Source organism: Lonchura striata, chromosome 3 (genome assembly GCF_050655825.1).
Source record: "Lonchura striata isolate lonStrDom1 chromosome 3, ASM5065582v1, whole genome shotgun sequence".
Lineage (NCBI taxonomy): Eukaryota > Metazoa > Chordata > Aves > Passeriformes > Estrildidae > Lonchura > Lonchura striata.
Window position 1 is genome coordinate 1,088,504 of NC_140705.1, and position 21,327 is coordinate 1,109,830.

At 53.6% G+C, this 21,327-nt stretch overlaps 1 protein-coding gene across 1 annotated transcript in view; it reads left to right on the top strand.

The window, feature by feature from the left end:
* Positions 1-19,765, top strand: part of RAB10 (RAB10, member RAS oncogene family) — a 43,424-nt gene extending 23,659 nt beyond the window's left edge. The window contains exons 2-6 of the mRNA XM_077782495.2: positions 5,707-5,767; positions 13,486-13,624; positions 15,756-15,845; positions 17,285-17,386; positions 19,337-19,765. Coding sequence (XP_077638621.1) covers positions 5,707-5,767; positions 13,486-13,624; positions 15,756-15,845; positions 17,285-17,386; positions 19,337-19,420 — 476 coding nt within the window. The 3' untranslated portion in view covers positions 19,421-19,765. The remainder of the gene's footprint in view (positions 1-5,706; positions 5,768-13,485; positions 13,625-15,755; positions 15,846-17,284; positions 17,387-19,336) is intronic.
* Positions 19,766-21,327: the final 1,562 nt, after the last annotated feature.

Genomic DNA, 21,327 nt, shown 5'->3' on the forward strand with positions numbered 1-21,327 from the left:
CCCCCAGCCCCTCCTGGGGCTCCGTTCCCTCCCCAGCTCCATTTCCTGGTCAATCTGAGGATGAATTTGCCCACGTTGGCTTTTCTTCCCCGAGCTGAGCAGGCGTGGTGCTGCTGCAGTGTGTGCACAGCAATTATTAATGAATTTCAGACCAAATGCAGTCGGTCCTGCACTGCTCTTGGCCTGGCTGGGGTGGGATGTGCTGAGCTGGGTGTAGAGGGTGGGCCTGGAGGGTGTGGTGGGGTGTGCCTGGAGGGTGGGATGTCCCTGTAGGATGGGATATCCCTACAGGGTGGGATGTCCCTGCAGGGTGGGATGTCCCTGTGGGATGGAATGGGATGTCCCTGCAGGGTGGGATGTCCCTGTGGGATGGAATGGGATGTCCCTACAGGATGGGATGTCCCTGCAGGGTGGGATGTCCCTGCAGGATGGGATGTCCCTGTGGGATGGAATGGGATGTCCCTTCAGGATGGGATGTCCCTACAGGATGGGATGTCCCTGCGGGATGCCTGTCAAGCTCCAGCTCCCTCCTCCTGCCCTACATTCTGCTTCCTCCCGCCCAGCGTCCTCCCCGTGCTCAATGGGGGCTTTGTTTGGAAGGAATGCAAACAAAATTCGGGCTGTGTGAAAAGGCCGGCTCATCATCTGTAGCTCTGCAATGGACTGGAAAATAACGTTTTCAAACCAGTGGCCGTGGGTCTGTCACTTGTCCAGAACAGTCACTTTGTGATTTAGTGGCACAAGGGGGATCTTGCCAGGGGTTTGGGAAGGTGTAAAGTGAGATGGAAACGATTATGGACTTAAAGCTGTTCTGCTGATGCAGCTCCTGGCTCTTCATTAACATCTTATATCTGAGAGAGCTGGGAACACAAATCCCTTGAGCCAGTAGCTGTGTATCCACCAGGACATTGAAGGTTGGAACCTGCACAGGCACAGGAGGGGCTGTGGGCAGCATTCCCTGTGGCTGTGGGATGGAGGGGCCCGACTTCAGTGCCCAGTGTGAGCTGGCAGCCCCTGGAGCTGCTCCTGGCCCTGGCTGCCCTGGCTGGCACAGCAGACTCCGTGTTTGTGGCAGGGCAGTGTTTGCACTGACCGGGAACTCTGTGAGTGCTTCTGTCCTTTCTAAAGCTGAGTTCAGGTTTGTCACACCTGGGCCCGTGCAATCCCAGAATCCCAGACTGGTTTGGGTGGGAAGGGAGCCCACCCAGTGCCACGCCTGACACGACAGGGACACCTCCACTGTCCCAGGGTGTCCCAGTGTCCAGCCTGGCCTTGGGCATTGCCAGGGATCCAGGGTGGGCACGCTGTGCCAGGGCTGCCCACCCTCACAGGGAACAATTCCCAATTCCCAATCTCCCAGCCAGCCCTGCCCTCTGGCACTGGGAGCCATTCCCTGGGACCTGCCAGGGAACAATTCCCAATTCCCAATCTCCCAGCCAGCCCTGCCCTCTGGCACTGGGAGCCATTCCCTGGCTCCTGTCCCTCCATCCTTGTCCCCAGTCCCTCTGCAGCTCTCCTGGAGCCCCTCCAGGCCCTGCCAGGGGCTCTGAGCTCTGCCTGGATCCTTCTCCTCTCCAGGTGAGCCCCCCCAGCTCTGCCTGGATCCTTCTCCTCTCCAGGTGAGCCCCCCCAGCTCTCCCTGGATCCTTCTCCTCTCCAGGTGAGCCCCCCCAGCTCTCCCTGGATCCTTCTCCTCTCCAGGTGAGCCCCCCAGCTCTCCCTGGATCCTTCTCCTCTCCAGGTGAGCCCCCCCAGCTCTCCCTGGATCCTTCTCCTCTCCAGGTGAGCCCCCCCAGCTCTCCCTGGATCCTTCTCCTCTCCAGGTGAGCCCCCCAGCTCTCCCAGCCTGGCTCCAGCCCTGCAGCAGCTCTGGGGGCTCCTCTGGGCTCTCTGCAGCAGCTCCAGGTCCTTGTGCTGCTGGAATCCCCAGGGCTGGGGCAGCTCTGCAGGTGGGCTCACCTGGGCATGGGACAGCTCTGCAGGTGGGCTCACCTGGCACAGGGACAGAATCCCCCCTGTCCTGGTGCCACACTGGGGGTTCAGGGCATTGTAAATTTGGGGCTCTGGTGTCCAGCCTCACCCACCAACACCCCCAGGCTGCTCTAAGCAGCAGGTGGAGGACTGGGAATGGGAAGGAAATGCAGAAGTGAGCTGGGAGCCCTGAGGATCTGCCTGCTGTGAGCTGTGCTGAAGGGTAGCAAACATTTCCCTATCCTACTTGGAACATCTGGAGTTTGTAAGGGTTTTGTAAGCCTGGCCCACTCTCTTCCAGGTTTTCCCCTGAATTCCAGCTTGCCCTGCTGAAGGTGATAAATATCTCACAGTTAATGAGGGAGTAATTTCATGCTCATCTTTAATTCATGAGCTCTTTCATTATCCTCCCGTGATGACGAGATGTCTGTTCTCCAGCCAGTCAGGTTTGTTACCCTCTTCAGCCCTTTCCTGAAGTGAATTTTCCTGGAAACCTCCCCAAATCTGTTTCCTGGGAAGCTTTTGTGTTTCTGCTGTTTGTTGTCAACAGCCTGACTGGACAGACACTACAGCCATGCAGGAGTTTCCTTTTGCCAGTCTGTTGGAACTCCTCTGGAGGTGTTTCCAGGGAAATGGATTGTTATTTATAACAACCTTTCTGTTCTGAAGGCTGAACTGGTATTATATTGGAATGGGAGCTGAGTATAACATGGGATTAGAGATTTATTTTATCCCCAGATACTGCAGTTGGCTAAATCCCTCTCAGTGCAGAGAAGAGTTAATTTCTTTGGCTGGGTTAATAATTTACTTTATCTTAACATATAAAAAGTGGCTTTCAAACATTCTCCTGCATCTGGGCACAGCCCAGAAGTAACTGTCACCATATAAAATATTTCATTTACATGTTAGGTGTTCATTTGTTTGGTTGTGTTACTAGGGACACGACGTGGCAGCAAACAGCTCCCCAAAATGCTGAGAAAAATGCAGGGCTGGGTGGATGTGGGGCAGTTTTGTTTGATTGATCTTGGCAATCAATCATTGAGCAGGTTTGTATTTCCAGTCACGTTTGTGTGATAGTTCTGCATTGATTCATAAGTGTAATCTCACGTGAGGGATGCAGCAGTGCTGGGCTCACTAGAGAACAAAGAGCTCTGCCCTGGGGTGGGTGGGAGGTCCCAGGATTAATTCCCAGCCTTGCCCTCAAGTCACTGCAGGCCTTTAAATCCCTGAATTCTTCAGGTCAGAAAAGCCCTCCAGGATCATCAAATCCCAGCCCAGAGCTCTGAGTGCCACATCCAGGAATTCCTGGGACACCTCCGGGGATGTCCTCCTAGTGCCCAGCCCAGAACTGGGAATTTCTGGGCTCAGGAAGTTCTGTGTGCTGGGTCTTGGCTAAAAGGAGTTCAAGGCAGAGCTCCCATGCAAACTTCTTATGTAATGGTGCATTTCATAAATTCTGTTCAATCTTGTTTGGTATAAAGTGACCTTGTAGATTTGGGAGGGAAGTTTGGGATTGCAGCTGCTGCCTTTTAAAAAGTCTAAATATAAACAGGTTTTTGGAAAGCATGAGGAATGATCAGTGGCATTCTCTGATTGGAATCGAAAGCCAGGATGGTGGCATCTAATTAATGTCAGAGCAGTTTGAGGGGATGGTTTGGAGCGTTCCTGCTGCTCTGCTGCAGCAGCTTTGGGAAGAGAAGGCTGGATCCTGGGGCAGCTCTGGGCCCCTCCTGCCAGGAGAGACCTGGAGGGGCTGGAGCGTGTCCAGGAAAGGGAACGGAGCCCCAGGAGGGGCTGGGGGAGCTGGGAAGGGGCTGGAGAGTTCCTGAGGAGCTGGGAAGGGAATGGAGAGTTCCTGAGGGAGCTGGGAAGGGATTGGAGAGTTCCTGAGGAGCTGGGAAGGGGCTGGAGAGTTCCTGAGGAGCTGGGAAGGGGCTGGAGAGTTCCTGAGGAGCTGGGAAGGGGCTGGAGAGTTCCTGAGGAGTTGGGAAGGGGCTGGAGAGTTCCTGAGGGAGCTGGGAAGGGGCTGGAGAGTTCCTGAGGGAGCTGGGAAGGGGCTGGAGAGTTCCTGAGGGAGCTGGGAAGGGGCTGGAGAGTTCCTGGGGGAGCTGGGAAGGGGCTGGAGAGTTCCTGAGGAGCTGGGAAGGGGCTGGAGAGTTCCTGAGGAGCTGGGAAGGGGCTGGAGAGTTCCTGGGGGAGCTGGGAAGGGGCTGGAGAGTTCCTGGGGGAGCTGGGAAGGGGCTGGAGAGTTCCTGAGGAGCTGGGAAGGGGCTGGAGAGTTCCTGAGGGAGCTGGGAAGGGGCTGGAGAGTTCCTGAGGGAGCTGGGAAGGGAATGGAGAGTTCCTGAGGAGCTGGGAAGGGGCTGGAGAGTTCCTGAGGAGCTGGGAAGGGGCTCAGCCTGGAGCAAAGGAGGCTCAGGGGGACCTTGTGGCTCTCACAGCTCCTGCCAGGAGGGGACAGCCAGGGGGGGTCGGGCTCTGCTCCAGGGAACAGGGACAGGACAAGGGGAAATGGGCTCAGGCTGGGCCAGGGCAGGCTCAGGGTGGGCAGCAGCAGGAATTTCTGCCTGGAAAGGGAGCTCAGCCTTGGAACTGCCCAGGGGAGTTTGGAGGTGTTTTACAGCTCTGTGGATGTGGCAGCTGGGGACTTTCTGTGTTGGTATCGAAAGTAAAAAGCTTTTTCATGCTCTGTGCTTGGCTGAGCTCTCAGAACCTTGGTGACACTTCTGCCAGGGCCTGGCTTTGCCTGTCCCATACCCAAGCCTGAGGGTCTGGACAAGGAGATTGAGCTCTGATAATTCTCCTTTTCTTGCTGGTTAAAGCTTCAAGTGGCTTGAACCGTTCTGCATCCCTGTGGAAGCTGGGGATGTGGAATGAGGCTGCCAGAGCTCCAGGAGCCTTTGGCAACGCTCTCAGGCACAGGGGGGGTTGTTGGGGTGTCCTGGCAGGGCCAGGAGTTGGACTGGATGGGGATTTTTGAAGGAGTTTTAAATAAGTTAGAGATGGGACTTGTGAGATTTTAGATAATGTCATTTTGTTCTTATTTTGTACATAGGCAGGAAGGGTGAGTTTGGCTTACATTGTTATAGCATGGCTCAGAAGGTCTCAAGACCCTTAGTTACCAGACTTTTTAAGGAGTTATTGACTGATGTAACACTGCTAATAAGGATACTTCTGTTTTTGACCCAATCCTTAAATATTTCATCTTATGGACTTATGTTACAGTGTAAGCTTTCTTAGCTAATTGTGTTGTGACACAAAAACTTCCAGTACTGCCTTCTAAACTTCTTGTTTACCTTTGTAATTACTTTATTATTTTACACCTTAAACTCTAAAACTCTAACCTTTCCGAGACTGTCCCTGCTTTAAATTATAAATCCACATTCTCTCTTTCAGCACTTAAGTCTGGAAGCCTTTGCTGAGGTCTCAGATCAAATCCTGTGTTTCATTCTAAGCTTTGGCTTACAGAGTTCTCAGAGTTCCCTGCATTTTGGGTTGCAGCAGGCTGGATGGTCCCTGTGGCTCCTTCCTGCTCAGGGTGTTCCAGCTGTGCTGTGTCCCAGCTCCCTTCCCATTTCCGTGTCCCTGGACATCCCTGCTTTACCTGGCAGCTCAGTGAAAGAAGAAAAAAAAATCTCCTGTTCTGCCTCAGCCATTCAGAGTTCTTGTGGAATCGATTTTTTTTTTTTTAATAAATAAACACTAATTACTTATTTATGTGTTTGTTTATTTTAGGGATAGACTTCAAGATTAAAACTGTTGAATTACAAGGAAAGAAGATCAAGCTACAGATCTGGTGAGTAACACACAGCTTCCTTCAGCAGCAGGTGTTCCTGGGGGGGTTTGCTCTCTCTGGATTCCCTGCAGGGCTGCAGGGCTGCAGCTGTGTTCTGTGTCCACAGTGGTGACTCCACTCCACAAGTGTTTCTGCAGCAGTTGCAGTGCTGTAACCACTGGGCCTGGCTGCTCTCGGGGTCAGGCTGCTGGCAAAGCTCCTGTGGTGGTGGGGAGAGCATCCTCACAGGCTGTGATTTAGTGGGAAGTGGTTTTAAACTGGAATCTTTAAATTAGGAGTTGCCTCCAGTCCGTGGCTATAAATTGACTCGTAGCCTTGCTTTGTGTCAGCAAGAAAATGCAATCCAGGGCTGCAGCAGGGCTGGAATTTTCCATGCTCAGCATGGAGAGGTTCTGTGTGACAAGAGGCACAGCCTCAGCTCCTTCCTTTGAGCTTCTGTGCTTTGAAGCAGAGGCTTTTCACCAGCTCAGGCCAGGAGAGCCAGGGGCTGTTCCTGGCCCGTGGGGCTGGCTGGGCTCCCTGCTCACATCTGCATTCTCCAGCTCGCTGAAGGAAGGGCTCTGAGCTGGGATTTGTCCCTTTTGTCCCACTCAAAAACCCCATGGCTGTGTAACGTTGGCATCTGGAGATGCAGCTGGGTGTTTTCCAGTTTGGGGGAGCACTGATCTTTCCAGCCATCCCAGGATAATCATTCCAGGATAAGCAGGAGTCATTATCCTTCCTAAGCAGGGCATCTGGAGCCTTCCTGTCAGCAGCACCCCGAGGAAGTGTGAGAACTGACAGAGAGCAGGTTTGGATGGGATTTGGGGAATAATTAAGAATTGTTCCCTAGCAGGGTGGGCAGGCCCTGGCAGCTGGGGCTGCCCCTGGATCCCTGGCAGTGCCCAAGGCCAGGGACAGTGAGGGTTGGAGCACCCTGGGACAGTGGAAGGTGTCCCTGCCATGGCAGGAGTGGCACTGGATGAGTTTTCTGGTCCTTTCCAACCCAAAACATCCAGTGACTCTATGATTAAACTTAAAAAGAAATTGATGAAATGTAAAAACAGAAAATACAGAAAAATGAGGATATTTAATGCAGCTGTAAAGAGCAAGATGTAATGAAGCTGTAGAGGTTGTGGGGTTTAGTGCCTTAGGGAAGTGGAGTTGGGTGAGCTGAGATTTATACAGTGGCAACTTTTAAATGTCACCAAATTGGGAAGTTGTGGCCTGAATCTACTGCTTGTTTCTACCAGATTCAGATTGTACATTCGAAATGAAACTTGGAAAGCAGAAAATGAAACTCCTAAAGAAAAAAAAAAAAAAAAATCTCACTGTTGTTTCCTGCTTTTCCTGTAGCAGGAGTTTGCCCAGCAGTGGCTCAGTGTCTTGTGGAGGTGTTTTGTGCAGTGCATCTCTATTTCCCCACTGCTTCCTGCCTTTGAACTCCCTCCAGACTTGCAGGAGCTGTGCAGCATTCCCAGAACAATGCAAGGCAGCAACTGAGCGAGCAGGGCATGGATTTAGGGAAACATTTCCTGTGTAAACCTGAGCATGTTCTGCATCTGCAGTTGCTCTTCTTAAACCTCAGGAGATTCCCGTGGGCCACTTCTGGAGCTTGTCCAAATCCCTTCAGGTGTGGCACCACACCACACAGCAGGACAGCTCCTTACCTCTCCTGGGTGTGGGAAAGGCCCTCTGACACCCTCACAGACATGCCCTGACCTCTGAAATTATATTTAGGACTAAAGAACACAAAGGTCAGGCTGAACTCAAGCCCTTCCAAGGAACTGAGCCCATCCAGGGCAGATCCACCAGGAGAACGACCAGAAGCAGGGTGGGACATGGTCCTGGACTGCCCTTCCAAGGAAATGAGCCCATCCAGGGCAGATCCACCAGGAGAACGGCCAGGAGCAGGGTGGGACATGGTCCTAGACTGCCCTTCCAAGGAAATGAACCTGTCCAGAGCAGATCCACCAGGAGAACTGCCAGAAGCAGGGTGGGACATGGTCCTGGACTGTCCTTCCAAGGAAATGAACCTGTCCAGAGCAGATCCACCAGGAGAACTGCCAGAAGCAGGGTGGGACATGGTCCTGGACTGTCCTTCCAAGGAAATGAACCTGTCCAGAGCAGATCCACCAGGAGAACTGCCAGAAGCAGGGTGGGACATGGTCCTGGACTGCCCTTCCAAGGAAATGAGCCCATCCAGGGCAGATCCAGCACTGTGTGTCAGATTCTGGGTGGAATCTCAGATCCTGCAGGAACTGAGGATCTCCTTGGCTGGGTCATTGTCCAGCTCCTCGCTGGGAGAATTGCTGCTGGGACAGTCAGTAGTGATGGGCTGCTCCAGGAGCTGGGGAGAAAGGAATTCATGCACATTTGGGAATGGAAACTCTTACAAAGCGTAGGAGCTGGAGGGGTTTGCAGTGCTGAATGGCTGGAAGAAGATTAATTAACTCTGTCATGGTGCAGGGAAGGAATGAAGGACCAGAGTGAGAGAGCCAAGAAAAGATGGTGCTGGCTTTGCTGAAGGACTTCAAAGGGACAGGGTAGTGGAGCTAAAAATTGAGTGTGGTATCTCTGTCACACACTCAGGAACTCGGGTAGAGTTGTTGTGAAATGGAAACCAAAAGGCTTTGGCATCCCTGAGTTCCCAGAACTCATTAACATAACGGAGCCATTGAGAAATGAAATGGGATTTTCCTGATGGTGTGGGCAGGAGGTGAGTGTGGCAACCCCACAGAACACAGGTTTGGGGAGAAAGGGACTTTCTTAGGAAGAGCAACTGGAAAAATGAGGGTTCTTTGTGATGGCAGAGCACATCTTGAACATCCTGGATTTCCTGAACACGTGGGGAGGGTCTGATACAACTTGCTGCCTTTTTCCAACACCAGAACATCAGTTCTGGCCTGAGGCTGGAAAATGGCTTGTGGAAAACACCAGGAAATGAAGTTTTGCTGGGAAACTCCTCATGGGATGCAGGGGTAGCTGCAGGTGCCCATGGACAGGTTCACAAGGGGTTTCACAAGAGCACGGTCAGGTTTGGACTCCCAAATCCACCGAGGGGATCCCTGCTTCCAGAACTCCTTACCCACCGGGAAATGGAAGCTGGAAAACCTCTGGGCTGCCCAGGTACAGCCTGAGGGGCTTGTCAGGAGACACAAAAAGCAGAGCTGGGTTTGTCATCCAGGTAGAGCACAGGCTCAAAGGAATGCAACTGGCAGCTAAAAACCTCATTTTTTCTTTTTTTCCTGCATAGCTGCTCCTCCAGCTCTGCTATCTTCAATGACATTTGTGTGTCAGCCTGTTTTCCTCCAGTCTTCCTGACTGATTCCTAATTTTAGGAACAGCTTTGTGTCTTCAGTGGGCAGCTCCTGGCTGTGTGGAGGACTATAAAATAACATTTTTCTCTCGGTGCATCTTTGCGGGCAACACATTTACATGGCCAGAGAATGTCCTCAGGATCTTGGTTAACTCAGCAGTGAGCTCGTGTCAAAAAGAACTGTGTGGTGTGGCCACCCTGAGCCATCCCAGGGGTGGGAATTCCCTGTGGTGGGCAGGTTCTGGTGTTCAGGGGGCCTGTGGTGACCAGAGCTGCACACTCCTCCACTCCCAGGTGCCATCAGCCTCATTATTTTCTGCAATTACCCCTAGAATGACTAGAAGTTAATTCTGTTTGCTGAGGCCTTTTGGAACTCGAGGTGAGAGATGTTCCTCTGGCATGGCAGTCCTATAAAACAGTTGGATGATTCTCTCATTATGGATTTCTCGTTATGGGAGCTGGGGGTGCTCAGCCTGGAGAAAAGGAGACTCAGGGGTGACCTCAGCACTCCCCACAGCTCCTGAAAGTGGCTGTGCTCAGCTGGGGTTGGGCTCCTTCTCCAGGAACTGACAAAACCAGAGCACACAGCCTCAACTGCACCAAATTCAGGCTGGATATCAGGGAAAAGTTCTTCCCAGGAAGGTGATAAAGTTCTGGGATGGCAGCAAAGGAGGTGGTGGAGTCCCCATCCCTGGGTGTGTTTAACAAAGCCTGGGTGTGTCATCAGCATTTAGTTGAGGTATTTGGGCTGGGTTGGACTCGATGGTCTTGGAGGTCTCTTCCCACCTGGTGATCCTGTGAATTCTGGGAATGTTTTCCTGGCTGAATATTACTCAGAAAAGCTGAAATTTGCCAGTCATGAAGTACCTGACAGAGCACAGAACCCCAGGATCACTGAGGTGGGAGAATCCCTTCATGGCCGTGGAGTTCAGGCTGTGCCAGTCCCCACCTTGTCCCCAGCCCAGAGCCCTGAGTGCCACATCCAGGCTTTTTTTAAGACCTGCAGGGCACTCCAAACTCCCTGGGCAGCCCCTGCCAAGGCCTGAGCACCTTTCCATGGCTCCAGCCTGTCCAGATCCCTCTGCAGAGCTTCCTGCCCTCCAGCACATCCTCCCACCCTGGCTGAGGGTACCTGAATGCCCTCCCAGCCCGGGCATGAAGGTGCTGGGCAGGACTGAGGCAGCCCTGAGCCCCTGGTGCCCCCTCCCAGCTGGATGTGCCTCCGTGCCCAGGTTGATCCCAGCCAGGAGTGCTGAGCCAGGGACACTTTTCCCTTTGGGAAATCCTCAGCCCAGTCACTGCAGCTCCTGGTGTTCCCCAGTCCCTCCAGTGCAACACTGGGCTGCACAGTTCTGCAAAAGTAACAACAGTGGGACAGTAATACAATTCTTGGGATTATTTTGCTAGGAATTACTTGGTTTGATATGTTGAAGATCTTCATTTTGAGCCACGTGGACCGGCAGGATGCTCACAAATCATCAGATCTGATCTTTCCTCGCTGCAGCCGTGTAAATCTTTCATCAATAAATCATAATACATTTTAAGGTTTCTTTAGTCTCTGCCAGGTCAGCTGGAAAGCTGTCCCAGAAATTCCTTTCTCTCTAGGTTAAACCTCTAATATGATACAGCTTATGCATATTTTAATGTTGGCATGAAAATAATTCAAAGAGACTTTTCACTTTCCTTGAGCTTCTCCTTCCCCCAGTCCCACAGGACAGCCTCCTTTGTCTTCACAGAGCTGAACATCCAAACTCCCTCCCTGTCTTGTTCTCCTTGGCTGTTTTCAATAATCCTCGCCCACATTCACGTGAGCTGGCAGAGCGAGCCAGTTTGTGCCTACAGCCAGAGCTTTGGAGCCTGCTGCCACCTCCCAGAGGTTTGAACAAAGGGCTGGGGAGCCCCTGCCCTGTGCCCAGGCAGGATCCAGCCCTGGTGGGCACCCAGAGAGCCACAACTCATTTCCTGTTTGCCTCAGCCAGCTCTAATCTCCAGCCATTAGGAGTTATCTCTGAATAATGAATGGAGAATCCATTAACCAGGGGAAAGGGCAGCTGTAGTATTTATTAAAAAAAAGCACCACAAAGGGAAACACGCCAGGTTCTTTGCTTCTTCCCTCCCCAGCCTTCTTCTCTTCCATCAGCTGAGCTGCAGTTGGCAGGAGAAGCAGTGGAGGAGTTAACCAGGCGAGTCAGATGTAGGATGTGACAAGCAGTGAGTAGCAGCTCCGTGCTGCCAACGCCAAAGCTGTGTGAAACCACTCAGAACTGCTCCTGTGACAGCTGCTGGCCGTGGCAGGAGGGAGGAATCACAGATCCCAAAACCCTGCTGGGGTGGGTCAGGCTTCTCCAGCACTGTCCTGCTGCTAGGAGCCAGCGGGAGGGAGCAACCTGGGGGAAGGGGCTGGCAAGTGGGTACAGAACTTGAGGAGAGAGAAAAGAATGAGGGTGTGAGTGGAGATCTGTGGACATATTTTACAGGAGTTTGTCCTGAGTGAAGGAAAGGATCCCTCTCTCTCTGGGATGAGCTAGGAAAGGATTAAACTATCAGTTAAACATCACTTAAAGAATTAAACTCCTCCAGATTAATTCACAGAATCCTAGAATGGTTTGGGTGGGAAGGCACCTTAAAGCCCATCCTATTCCAACCCCTGCCATGGCAGGGACACCTTCCAAACCATCCCAGTTTGCTCCCAGCCCCAGTGCCCAGCCTGGCCTTGGGCACTGCCAGGGATCCAGGGTGGGCACCCTGTGCCAGGGCCTGCCCACCCTGCCAGGGAAGAGTTAACAGCTGGGACAAGGAGACGGACTCTGGGTCTTGTATGGAAGATAAGCCAGAAAAGGTGAAGCTGTAAAGTTTAAATCCAGTCAAGGAGTGCATTTAAACAAATAAAAATTCCAGCTGCTCTCAGCCAGCGGGAGGAACGTCACTGGAAAAAGTCCTGTGAAATTCAGTGCAGCCAAATGCCAAGTCCTGGGGGTCAGTGTGGGATGCCAGAGCAGTCTGCTCCTCGTGAGGCCAGGGGCTGGGATGAGGAAGCAGGAATGCCTGGAGATGTCCCAGCGTGGGGCTGCTGGGGCTCCAGCTGGATGTCCTGGGTGTTTTGGGACATGGGCAATTGGGAAGAGCCCAGAGGCAGTGGGAGATGCGGCTCCACCTAAGAACTTTTGTGGGAATGCAGAGCTTCCCTCTGGCTGCCCTGGGACCCTGGCAGGGGTCAGAACCCCCCTGGACAGAGCCCCCAGAGACACTGGCTGTGATCTCTGTCCATGGAAAAGAGTTTTCAATCTCACAGGGTGAATTACCAGCTCCGAGTGTTTGATATCAGTAATAATTAAGTGTGGCACGGGTGCAAAAGTAAAATTTTAGGATTGTAGATAAGGGGTGCAAAGGGGACAAGATGGAGGAAATTGGGTGTGCCTTGTCCTTTTTCTCCTTCTTCATGCCCTCCATGTCTCACTGTGGTGTTGGCATTTTTCTGTTGGTTCAGGCTGGGGACACACTGTCCAACGTAGGTGACAGATATTGGCACGTTATTGTAAATCCAGCCCAGGGAGTTTCTGGTATTTAATGTTTGTCACATCCCACTGAGGGCAGAGCCCCACACGCTGCCCTGCAGGACAGAGCTGGGCAGGGCAGCAGAACATGTGAGAGATAAACAGAATAAACAACCTGGAAACCAGCACAGACCAATTATGGCTTCTGCTTTGGCAGCGGGGCTGACAGACAGAGACTTTCCACAATCTGGGAATCATCAATACCACAGATTCCGACACCCTTTGGCCAGCCAGTGCAGGCTGGGGAAGGTTCCAGCAGCACATCAAACACCTCAGGCCCAGTGTGGGACCCCTGGGTGGGTTGTGGAGCTGGGAGTGGGGTCAGTGACCTCCCAAGGCCACAGGCAGGGATCCAGGCCTGGCAGGGCATCCCTGGCAGAGGCTGCTGGGTTTGGGACCCCCTCTGCTCCTGGTCCTGGTGCCAGCAGCTCCAGGAGCAGATGCACAGCGGTGGCCGAGTGTGCTGGGTTGTGAGCCAGGGGCTGTGGGTCAGGGAGGCACTGGGCCTTTCTGGAGGGGTGACAGAGTGTGTGACCTTGCTTTAAACCAGTTTAAATTCGGAGACACCTTGGGGTCTACCTCGCCATGGAATCACTGAATCACAGAGTGGTTTGGGTTGGAAGGGACCTTAAAGTTCATCCTGTTCCACCCCTGCCATGGCAGAGGACACCTCCCACTGTCCCAGGTGGCCCCAAGCCCCAGTTGAGATCCAGGGGCAGCCACAGCTGCTCTGGAATCAATTTTTTCTAAATTAATATTTTGATTAAAAAAACTAAAACTAAACCAAAACGTTTAAAAAATGAAACCATTCTCCATAAAACCAAGTGGGTAAGCCCACATCCATGACAAGTGTGGTGTCTCCCCAGGGACACGGCGGGGCAGGAGCGCTTCCACACCATCACCACCTCCTACTACCGAGGGGCCATGGGCATCATGCTGGTCTACGACATCACCAACGCCAAGAGCTTCGAGAACATCAGCAAGTGGCTCAGGAACATCGACGAGGTGAGTGCCAGGCCAGGCCAGGCCTCCCCTGAGCTCTGCTCTGCCAGGGCTTTCCAGCTTCCCTTTTTCCCCGTCGAGGTCAGGATTGAGGCACTCAAGAGGATAGGTCACATTCACACTCAGTGTTTATTATTTTTTATTTATGTTACAGTCTCACAGCAGTGAGTTCTGCAGTTCTTCACTAACAAGGCACAAAATGGCCAACTGTCTCTTGGTACAGGGTCTTTTATGTTTAAATTATCCAACTAAAAAATTACACAAATTCATCCTCCAGGAGTTCTGTGATGGCAAGAGAACAGCACAACACAGTTCCTGCTTTTGTTAGGCTGCTCCCGAGAGGAACAAATGTTTGGATTTCCCTAGAAAGCACAGAGATGGCCCTGTAGAACTGAGCACAGGTGAGGACTGTGAGGCACTGCTCAGTGGAGCCCTGAGGCTGGAGAAAGCAGCACAGCGAAAATGGGATGTTGGGATTTGGATTTCCCAGCATGAGAAGTGGGACACGGTGGTGTTTGTGGAGAAGTGCCCTGTGTGGTGGGAACAGGACGGGGACAAGGCAGCACAGGAAGAGACTCAGCAATGGGTTGGAGTAAATTTGGAACTGAGGCCTTTGGATTCTGCAGTTGCTTTGTTAAAAATCTCAGAGGTGTCCCAGGTGAGGGATGGATGTCATTGGTACCATCAGGGCTTTGGGTGGCCTCGTGTTTTCAGTGTGGCCCACAGCTGATTTCAGGTGCATTGTGGAGGCTGTGGGGACATTTGACAAATTAGGGACAAAACAATCCTGTTTTTGTTACTGGAGAAGCTCAGGAGTGGAGTGTCTTTGCAAAAATCACAGAGGCATTGAGGTTGGGAAATCCTTTGGAGCTCATGGAATCCAACCATCCCCTGCACTGCCAAGGCCACCACTGCCCCGTGTCCTCAAGTGCCACATCCACACAGCTTTTAAATCCCTCCAGGGATGGGAACTCCAGCACTGCCTGGGCAGCCTGTGGGGAGTGAATTTTTCCCAGGTCCTTTCCTGCCCGGCAGCTTCCCATCCTGGGGTGTTCCATGGGCTTGCTGTGACCCCAGTGCAGGACCCAGCTCTTGGCCTGGCTGTCCCTCAGCCTGGCACCCAGCCCATGGCTCCAGGCTGTCCTGGTCCCTCTGCAGAGCTCCCTGCCCCCAGCCCATCCACATCCCACCCCCCTGGGGCTGTCCCTGGGCTGAGCCAGGCTGGTGTCCTCCGTCCCCGTGCCCAGGATGTGCCTCCATGCCCAGGTTTATCCCAGCAGGCTGCACCTAGCCAAGCCAGCACCAGCCAGTTTCTCCAGGAGAATGCCACGGGAAAGAAAAGGTGCCAGAGGCTCCAGCAAAGCCCAGGCAGCTGCATCCACACCTTTCCCTCATCCATTAAGGTCACACTGTCACAGAAGGAGATCAGGTTGGTCAAGCAGGACCTGTCACAAAGCCAGACTGATCTCCTGCTTTTCCTGCACGTGCTGGGTGGTCACAGCCCAGGAGATCTGCTCCAGGACTTTCCCCAGTTCCTGGAGTTCTGGATCCTCCTTCAGTGCTTCCCGGAGCCTGGCATCACACTGGCCAAGCTCCAGGGAGACAGGACCTCCCCAGCTCAGCAGGATTGATGAGAAATGATCCACATTCCCTCTCCTGCAGCCTGTGCTGCAGGGAATGTGCTGGGCCTGGCATTGCTCATCCCTGCCAGGCTGGCACTGCCTCCTCCCGCCCCACGCCGTGCAGGAGGCACCGACCCCTCCCCTCCTTCTCCCTTTGGAGAGCCTGCCCCTCTCTCTGCTTTCTGCTTCCCATTCCTCCCTCATTTCTCTGTCTGGGTCCTGTCCCTGATTTCCTCCCCAGTCCCTCTTTCTCCCCTGGCTCATCCCTCACATTGTGCAGTGACAAAGCAGGGAGGAGAAAACCATTAATCAGTGCTAGGCAGTCATTAGGAGGCTGGGGTTAATTAACAGCTCGTTCCTCTGCCACTGCAGTGCCTGAAGCTCCACGGTGGGCGGAATGTCCCCAGATTTCAGGTGCAGATGGTGGCCTGGCCACGCCAAAGTGAGGCAGATATTTTGGGTGTGCAGGGGGAGGTGTGTGACCCTGTAACCCAATCCCGGTGTCCTTCCAGCATGCCAACGAGGATGTGGAGAGGATGCTGTTAGGAAACAAGTGTGACATGGAAGACAAAAGAGTTGTCCCTAAAGCAAAAGGTGAACAGGTGAGTATCCAACAAAAACTTCTTTATCCAAGTCAGCAAATCACCCAAGATTGCTGCCTGCTCCCGGGGGTTGGGATGCCCCAGTGGGATGTGCCACAGGGAATGAATGCAGGAGCTGATGGATGTGAATCCTGGGAATGTTTTCTCAGAAACTGCCACGAATTGGATGAGTTCAGCTGCAGTTTCTGCTTCCTTTGATAACTCAGAATTTCCAGTCCATCCCTGAAGTTCCTCATCATGTCACAGTGTGTGGTGTCTGTCCTCTTAGGCCCAGGCACAGACTTGGGATTATTGAGTAGATTTTAATTGTGCTGAATGGTGACATTCCGAATCTTCTGAGCCACCTCACCTGGCTGGTGCTGCTGGTGCCTGTTGGAAGGGAATCCCAGAATCCCTGAGGTTGGAAAAGAGCTCCCAGACATTGAGTCCAACCTGTGCCCAATCCCCACCTTGTCCCCAGCCCAGAGCTCTGAGTGCCACATCCAGGAATTCCCTGGACACCTCCAGGGATGGGCACTCCAACCCTCCCTGGGCAGTGCCAAGGCCTGAGCTCCCTTTGCAGACAGAAATTCCTGCTGCTGCCCACCCTGAGCCTGCCCTGGCCCAGCCTGAGCCCATTTCCCCTTGTCCTGTCCCTGTTCCCTGGGAACAGATCCCAAATCCCCCCTGGCTGTCCCCTCCTGGCAGGAGCTGTGAGAGCCACAAGGTCCCCCTGAGCCTCCTTTGCTCCAGGCTGAGCCCCTTCCCAGCTCCTCAGGAACTCTCCAGCCCCTTCCCAGCTCCTCAGGAACTCTCCAGCCCCTTCCCAGCTCCTCAGGAACTCTCCATTCCCTTCCCAGCTCCTCAGGAACTCTCCAGCCCCTTCCCAGCTCCTCAGGAACTCTCCATTCCCTTCCCAGCTCCTCAGGAACTCTCCAGCCCCTTCCCAGCTCCTCAGGAACTCTCCAGCCCCTTCCCAGCTCCCTCAGGAACTCTCCATTCCCTTCCCAGCTCCCCCAGGAACTCTCCAGCCCCTTCTCAGCTCCCTCAGGAACTCTCCAGCCCCTTCCCAGCTCCCTCAGGAACTCTCCATTCCCTTCCCAGCTCCTCGGGAACTCTCCAGCCCCTTCCCAGCTCCTCAGGAACTCTCCAGCCCCTTCCCAGCTCCCCCAGCCCCTCCTGGGGCTCCGTTCCCTTCCCTGGACACGCTCCAGCCCCTCCGGGTCTCTCCTGGCAGGAGGGGCCCAGAGCTGCCCCAGCCCTGGAGGTGCCCCAGGCACTGCCCTGGCCCTGCTGCCCCCAGAGCTGGCACAGCCCAGGGGCCTCCTGCCCACCTGGGCACACCTGGACTCGTGTCCAGTCCAGTATTCCCTGCTTTATAAATGCTGCTGATCCCAAGGTGGTGGTGGCACCACTGGAATATCCCCAGCATCTCTAACCTCCCTCTCTGTTTCCTGCAGATTGCCAGGGAGCACGGTATTAGGTTTTTTGAAACTAGTGCAAAAGCAAATATAAACATTGAGAAGGCATTCCTCACATTAGCAGAAGACATTCTTCGAAAGGTAGGTGCTCACAGCATTCCTTTGGAACAAATGTCCTGAAATTCCAGCTCTCACTGTCACGATGTTCCCCTGCCTTGGTGCAGTTCGACCTTGCTGTGCTGAGGCAAAGGAGTTCCTGAAGGAGCAGGGCTGAACTTCTGAAGCTTGTTTGGTGTTTTGTTGTTGTAGGGTGCTTGCAGGGAGGGACATCCATCCGAGCCACGGAACTGAAATCCCTGTTAGTTTGGCCCTTATTGTGCCTGGAGAGCCTGCCCCACTCTCCCCTTTCTGGTTCCCTTTTCTCCCTCATTTCTCTCTTTGGGTCCTGCCCCCTGATTTCCTCCCCAGTCCCTTTGTCCCCTGGCTTATCCCTCACATTGTGCAGTGGCAAAATGGGGAGGAGAAAACCATTAACCAGTGCTAGGAAGTCATTAGGAGGCTGGGGTTAATTAACAGCTCGTTCCTCTGCCGTTTCCATTGGCATGGGGAGAATTGTCCTTTGCTGCCACTGTCTGTCAGTGCACTGGCAGCTCCTGAGGGGCTGCTGGGCAGAGTTCAGGTGTGGAGGGTGGGAGCTCGGCCTCTCCCAGCTGTGCTCCCAGCAATCAGCTCCCAGGAATTGCATTTCCCTGGGGGTTCTGTTGCCCCAGATCACCTGGTGGTGGCTCCCCTTCCTGAGCGATACCACGGAACCACAGAATCAGCGAGGCTGGAAAAGCTCTCTGAGAGCACCAAATCAAATCATCCCCACCACTGATCCATGTCCCCAAGTGCCACATCCACAGGGCTTTCAAATCCCTCCAGGGATGGCAGCTGTGCCAGAGCTGGGCAACCTTTCCAGCAAGAAATTGTTCCCTGTATCCAATCTGAACCCTCCTGGCCCAGCCTGAGCCCATTTCCCCTTGTCCCATCCCTGTCCCCCGGCTGTCCCCTCCTGGCAGGAGCTGTGAGAGCCACAAGGTCCCCCTGAGCCTCCTTTGCTCCAGGCTGAGCCCCTTCCCAGCTCCCCCAGCCCCTCCTGGGAGCAGCTCGTGGAGCTCTGTGGAGCTCCAGTCCCACGGGTTGGCCAGCCCTGGCCCTCCTGTTCCTGTTCCTACACAAACCAACCCCGTCCTGAGCCTGTCTCAGCCCTGCCTTCCTCCCTCTCCCGAGGGAATGCTGTGGATAATGTCCCCCAGTTGTCACTGCAGTCCTCAGTCATTCCTTAATCCGTTTTTGACAAGCTTTGTGTGATAAACAGGGTGAAAGTCCCTGGCCTTTGGTGAACAGGAGCTCAAGCTATAAACCGTACCAGCCTTTGGGCCTTAAATCTTCTTTTTTAACCTCTGTCATTATCTCAGGGGTTCTTTTGCAAGGCTGTGACAAAGAGAGTTTAAAAAGGAATGTGGAGAGTGAAGTGTGGTGAGGGTTCAGGTTCCTTTCCAGGCAGCTGGAAGTGGATGTTGGTGTTGGATCAGACCCACTGGAGTGGGGTTTTGGCTTTGGTGTCACCAAGCTCCGTCCTGGGCGTCCTTCCTCGGGAGCCGCTGTCCCAGCAGCAGGGAGCAGAGGCTGGGAACAAGCCCAGTTTATCCATAAAAACTGTGGGTTTTGGAGGTCATTAGTTCACATCATCCGAGTTCAGCTCGTGGTGTTTGCAGGCTGGGATTCTCTTACTCCACCAAACCCAGCGCTGGCTCTGCGTGCAGAGCCTAAAATAGTTCCAGTTGACTTTGGGGTGATCCCAGTTCAAGCAACTGGGTTTTTTTCCCCAGCTTTGCTGTTGTTTATTTAAAACAAACCAAACAACAACAACAACAAAAAAACCCTTAAATTGGATTTGCACATTTGTGCTGGAGTGGGGGGAGGATTCCCCGCCTTTCTGAGGAGCTCTTTGTGCGCGGTTCCCTCTGGTGATGTCAGTCCCCAGCTCTGGGTGTTTTCCTGGGGATCTCCAGAGCCATCTAACTGTGTGCACTTGTTTCCTTGCAGACCCCTGTAAAAGAGCCCAACAGTGAAAATGTAGATATCAGCAGTGGCGGTGGGGTGACGGGCTGGAAGAGCAAGTGCTGCTGAACCTTCTCCTCTCTCACCAATCGCCATCCACCGCCCCTTTTTTCTCGCTGCAAAACAAACCACTCTGCCCGTTTTTTAACCTGAAACCAATGTTTTTGTTCCTCATCTTAACGAGCTCCTGCCTCCCCTTGGTTTTCCGGCTAGGACAGCTTTGCCTACTCCACTTTTCTCAACACATGTATAGGAAATTCATCTCCGTGACTTCATTTCCATGTCCCTGCTCAACTCACCACTACGTTTGGGTTGTATTATAGTCCCGTCCCTCCTGCCATTAAACCCCAGAGCAATCATACTCAACTCTCTTCTGCAAATTGTATAAGAATAAAGGTTAGAATTAACAATTGATTTTGTACAACAGTGGAATTTTCTGTCATGGATCATGTGCTTGAGTCACCATATTCTCTAGACGCATCAGGCAAGAGCCAAGAAAAACTCCTTTTCGCCTTGAGTCCGTGAGTGGGGTTTCTTTGTCCTGTGCCTTATGTGGAAAAAGGAACTTTTATTTTCACTTTCTTTTCTCTTTTCTGGTGGAAGCATGTGCAGGAGACATCCCATGCCCCCGTGCCATTGAGTCCCACCTCTGTAGTGGTTGCTTTCTGTAACGTTGGTGTCATGCATCGAGGACAAAGGGTGGTGCAAAAACAAAAGCAAACTCATGTAACCCGCTGTGTCTCCTCTTGCCAATCCCGCCCTTCCCAACTCTTCCTGCTGCCATTTTTTTTCCTCACTTTGCCGCTCTTTCTTTTTTTTTTTTGGTTCTTTTCTTTTCTTTTCTTTTCTTTTCTTTTGCCTGCATGCTGCTTTGATTTGCATTTCTCCATGGTGTGATGTGTTAATGGAAAGGATGGCAACGCGGTGTGTTTGCCAAAAATTTTAATACAAAGCACTGATTTAGCTTCCGAGGTAAAAATGTTGAGATTCCTACTAACCCCCCTAGGCCTGTCCGTCACTAGTGGTCCCCTCCTCCCGCGTAGCCCCGGCCTTTCCCCCCATCTGGAAGAGTTATTTGCATGCACTAGTTTCTATGGAGGGTGATGTGGTTGTCTACTTTGTGTATGAGTATAACGTGGATTCCCAAACTGACAGTTCACCAACACGAGCCCCAGCTCCTGTCCCCGCCGAGGGCTGCGGGGCCGGGCCACGGCTGAGCGGAACGGGGTGGAAAAAGGAAAGGAAAGGAACCGGCCAGCGGGCAGTTTAATTTATTACCTCCCTGGAAACTTTCCACCTGCCAGTGTCCGCAGCCGCGCTGGGCCAGCCCTGCTCCGGATCCCGGTGGGAGATCCCGGCCGGGCTCATCCCGGGATGGAGCGGTGATCCCTGCTGGGCTCATCCCGGGATGGAGCAGGAGATCCTGGCCAGGCTCATCCCGGGATGGAGCAGGGGATCCCTGCCAGGCTCATCCCGGGATGGAGCAGGAGATCCCGGCCGGGCTCATCCCGGGATGGAGCAGGGGATCCCTGCCAGGCTCATCCCGGGATGGAGCGGTGATCCCGGCCAGGCTCATCCCGGGATGGAGCAGGGGATCCCTGCCCCACTCATCCCGGGATGGAGCGGTGATCCCTGCCGGGCTCATCCCGGGATGGAGCGGTGATCCCTGCCAGGCTCATCCCGGGATGGGGCGGTGATCCCTGCTGTGCTCATCCCGGGATGGAGCAGATCCCTGCCGGGCTCATCCCGGGATGGAGCGGTGATCCCTGCCGGGCTCATCCCGGGATGGAGCGGTGATCCCTGCCGGGCTCATCCCGGGATGGAGCGGTGATCCCTGCCGTGCTCATCCCGGGATGGAGCGGTGATCCCTGCCGGGCTCATCCCGGGATGGAGCAGGGGATCCCTGCCAGGCTCATCCCGGGATGGAGCGGTGATCCCGGCCGGGCTCATCCCGGGATGGAGCAGGTGATCCCGGC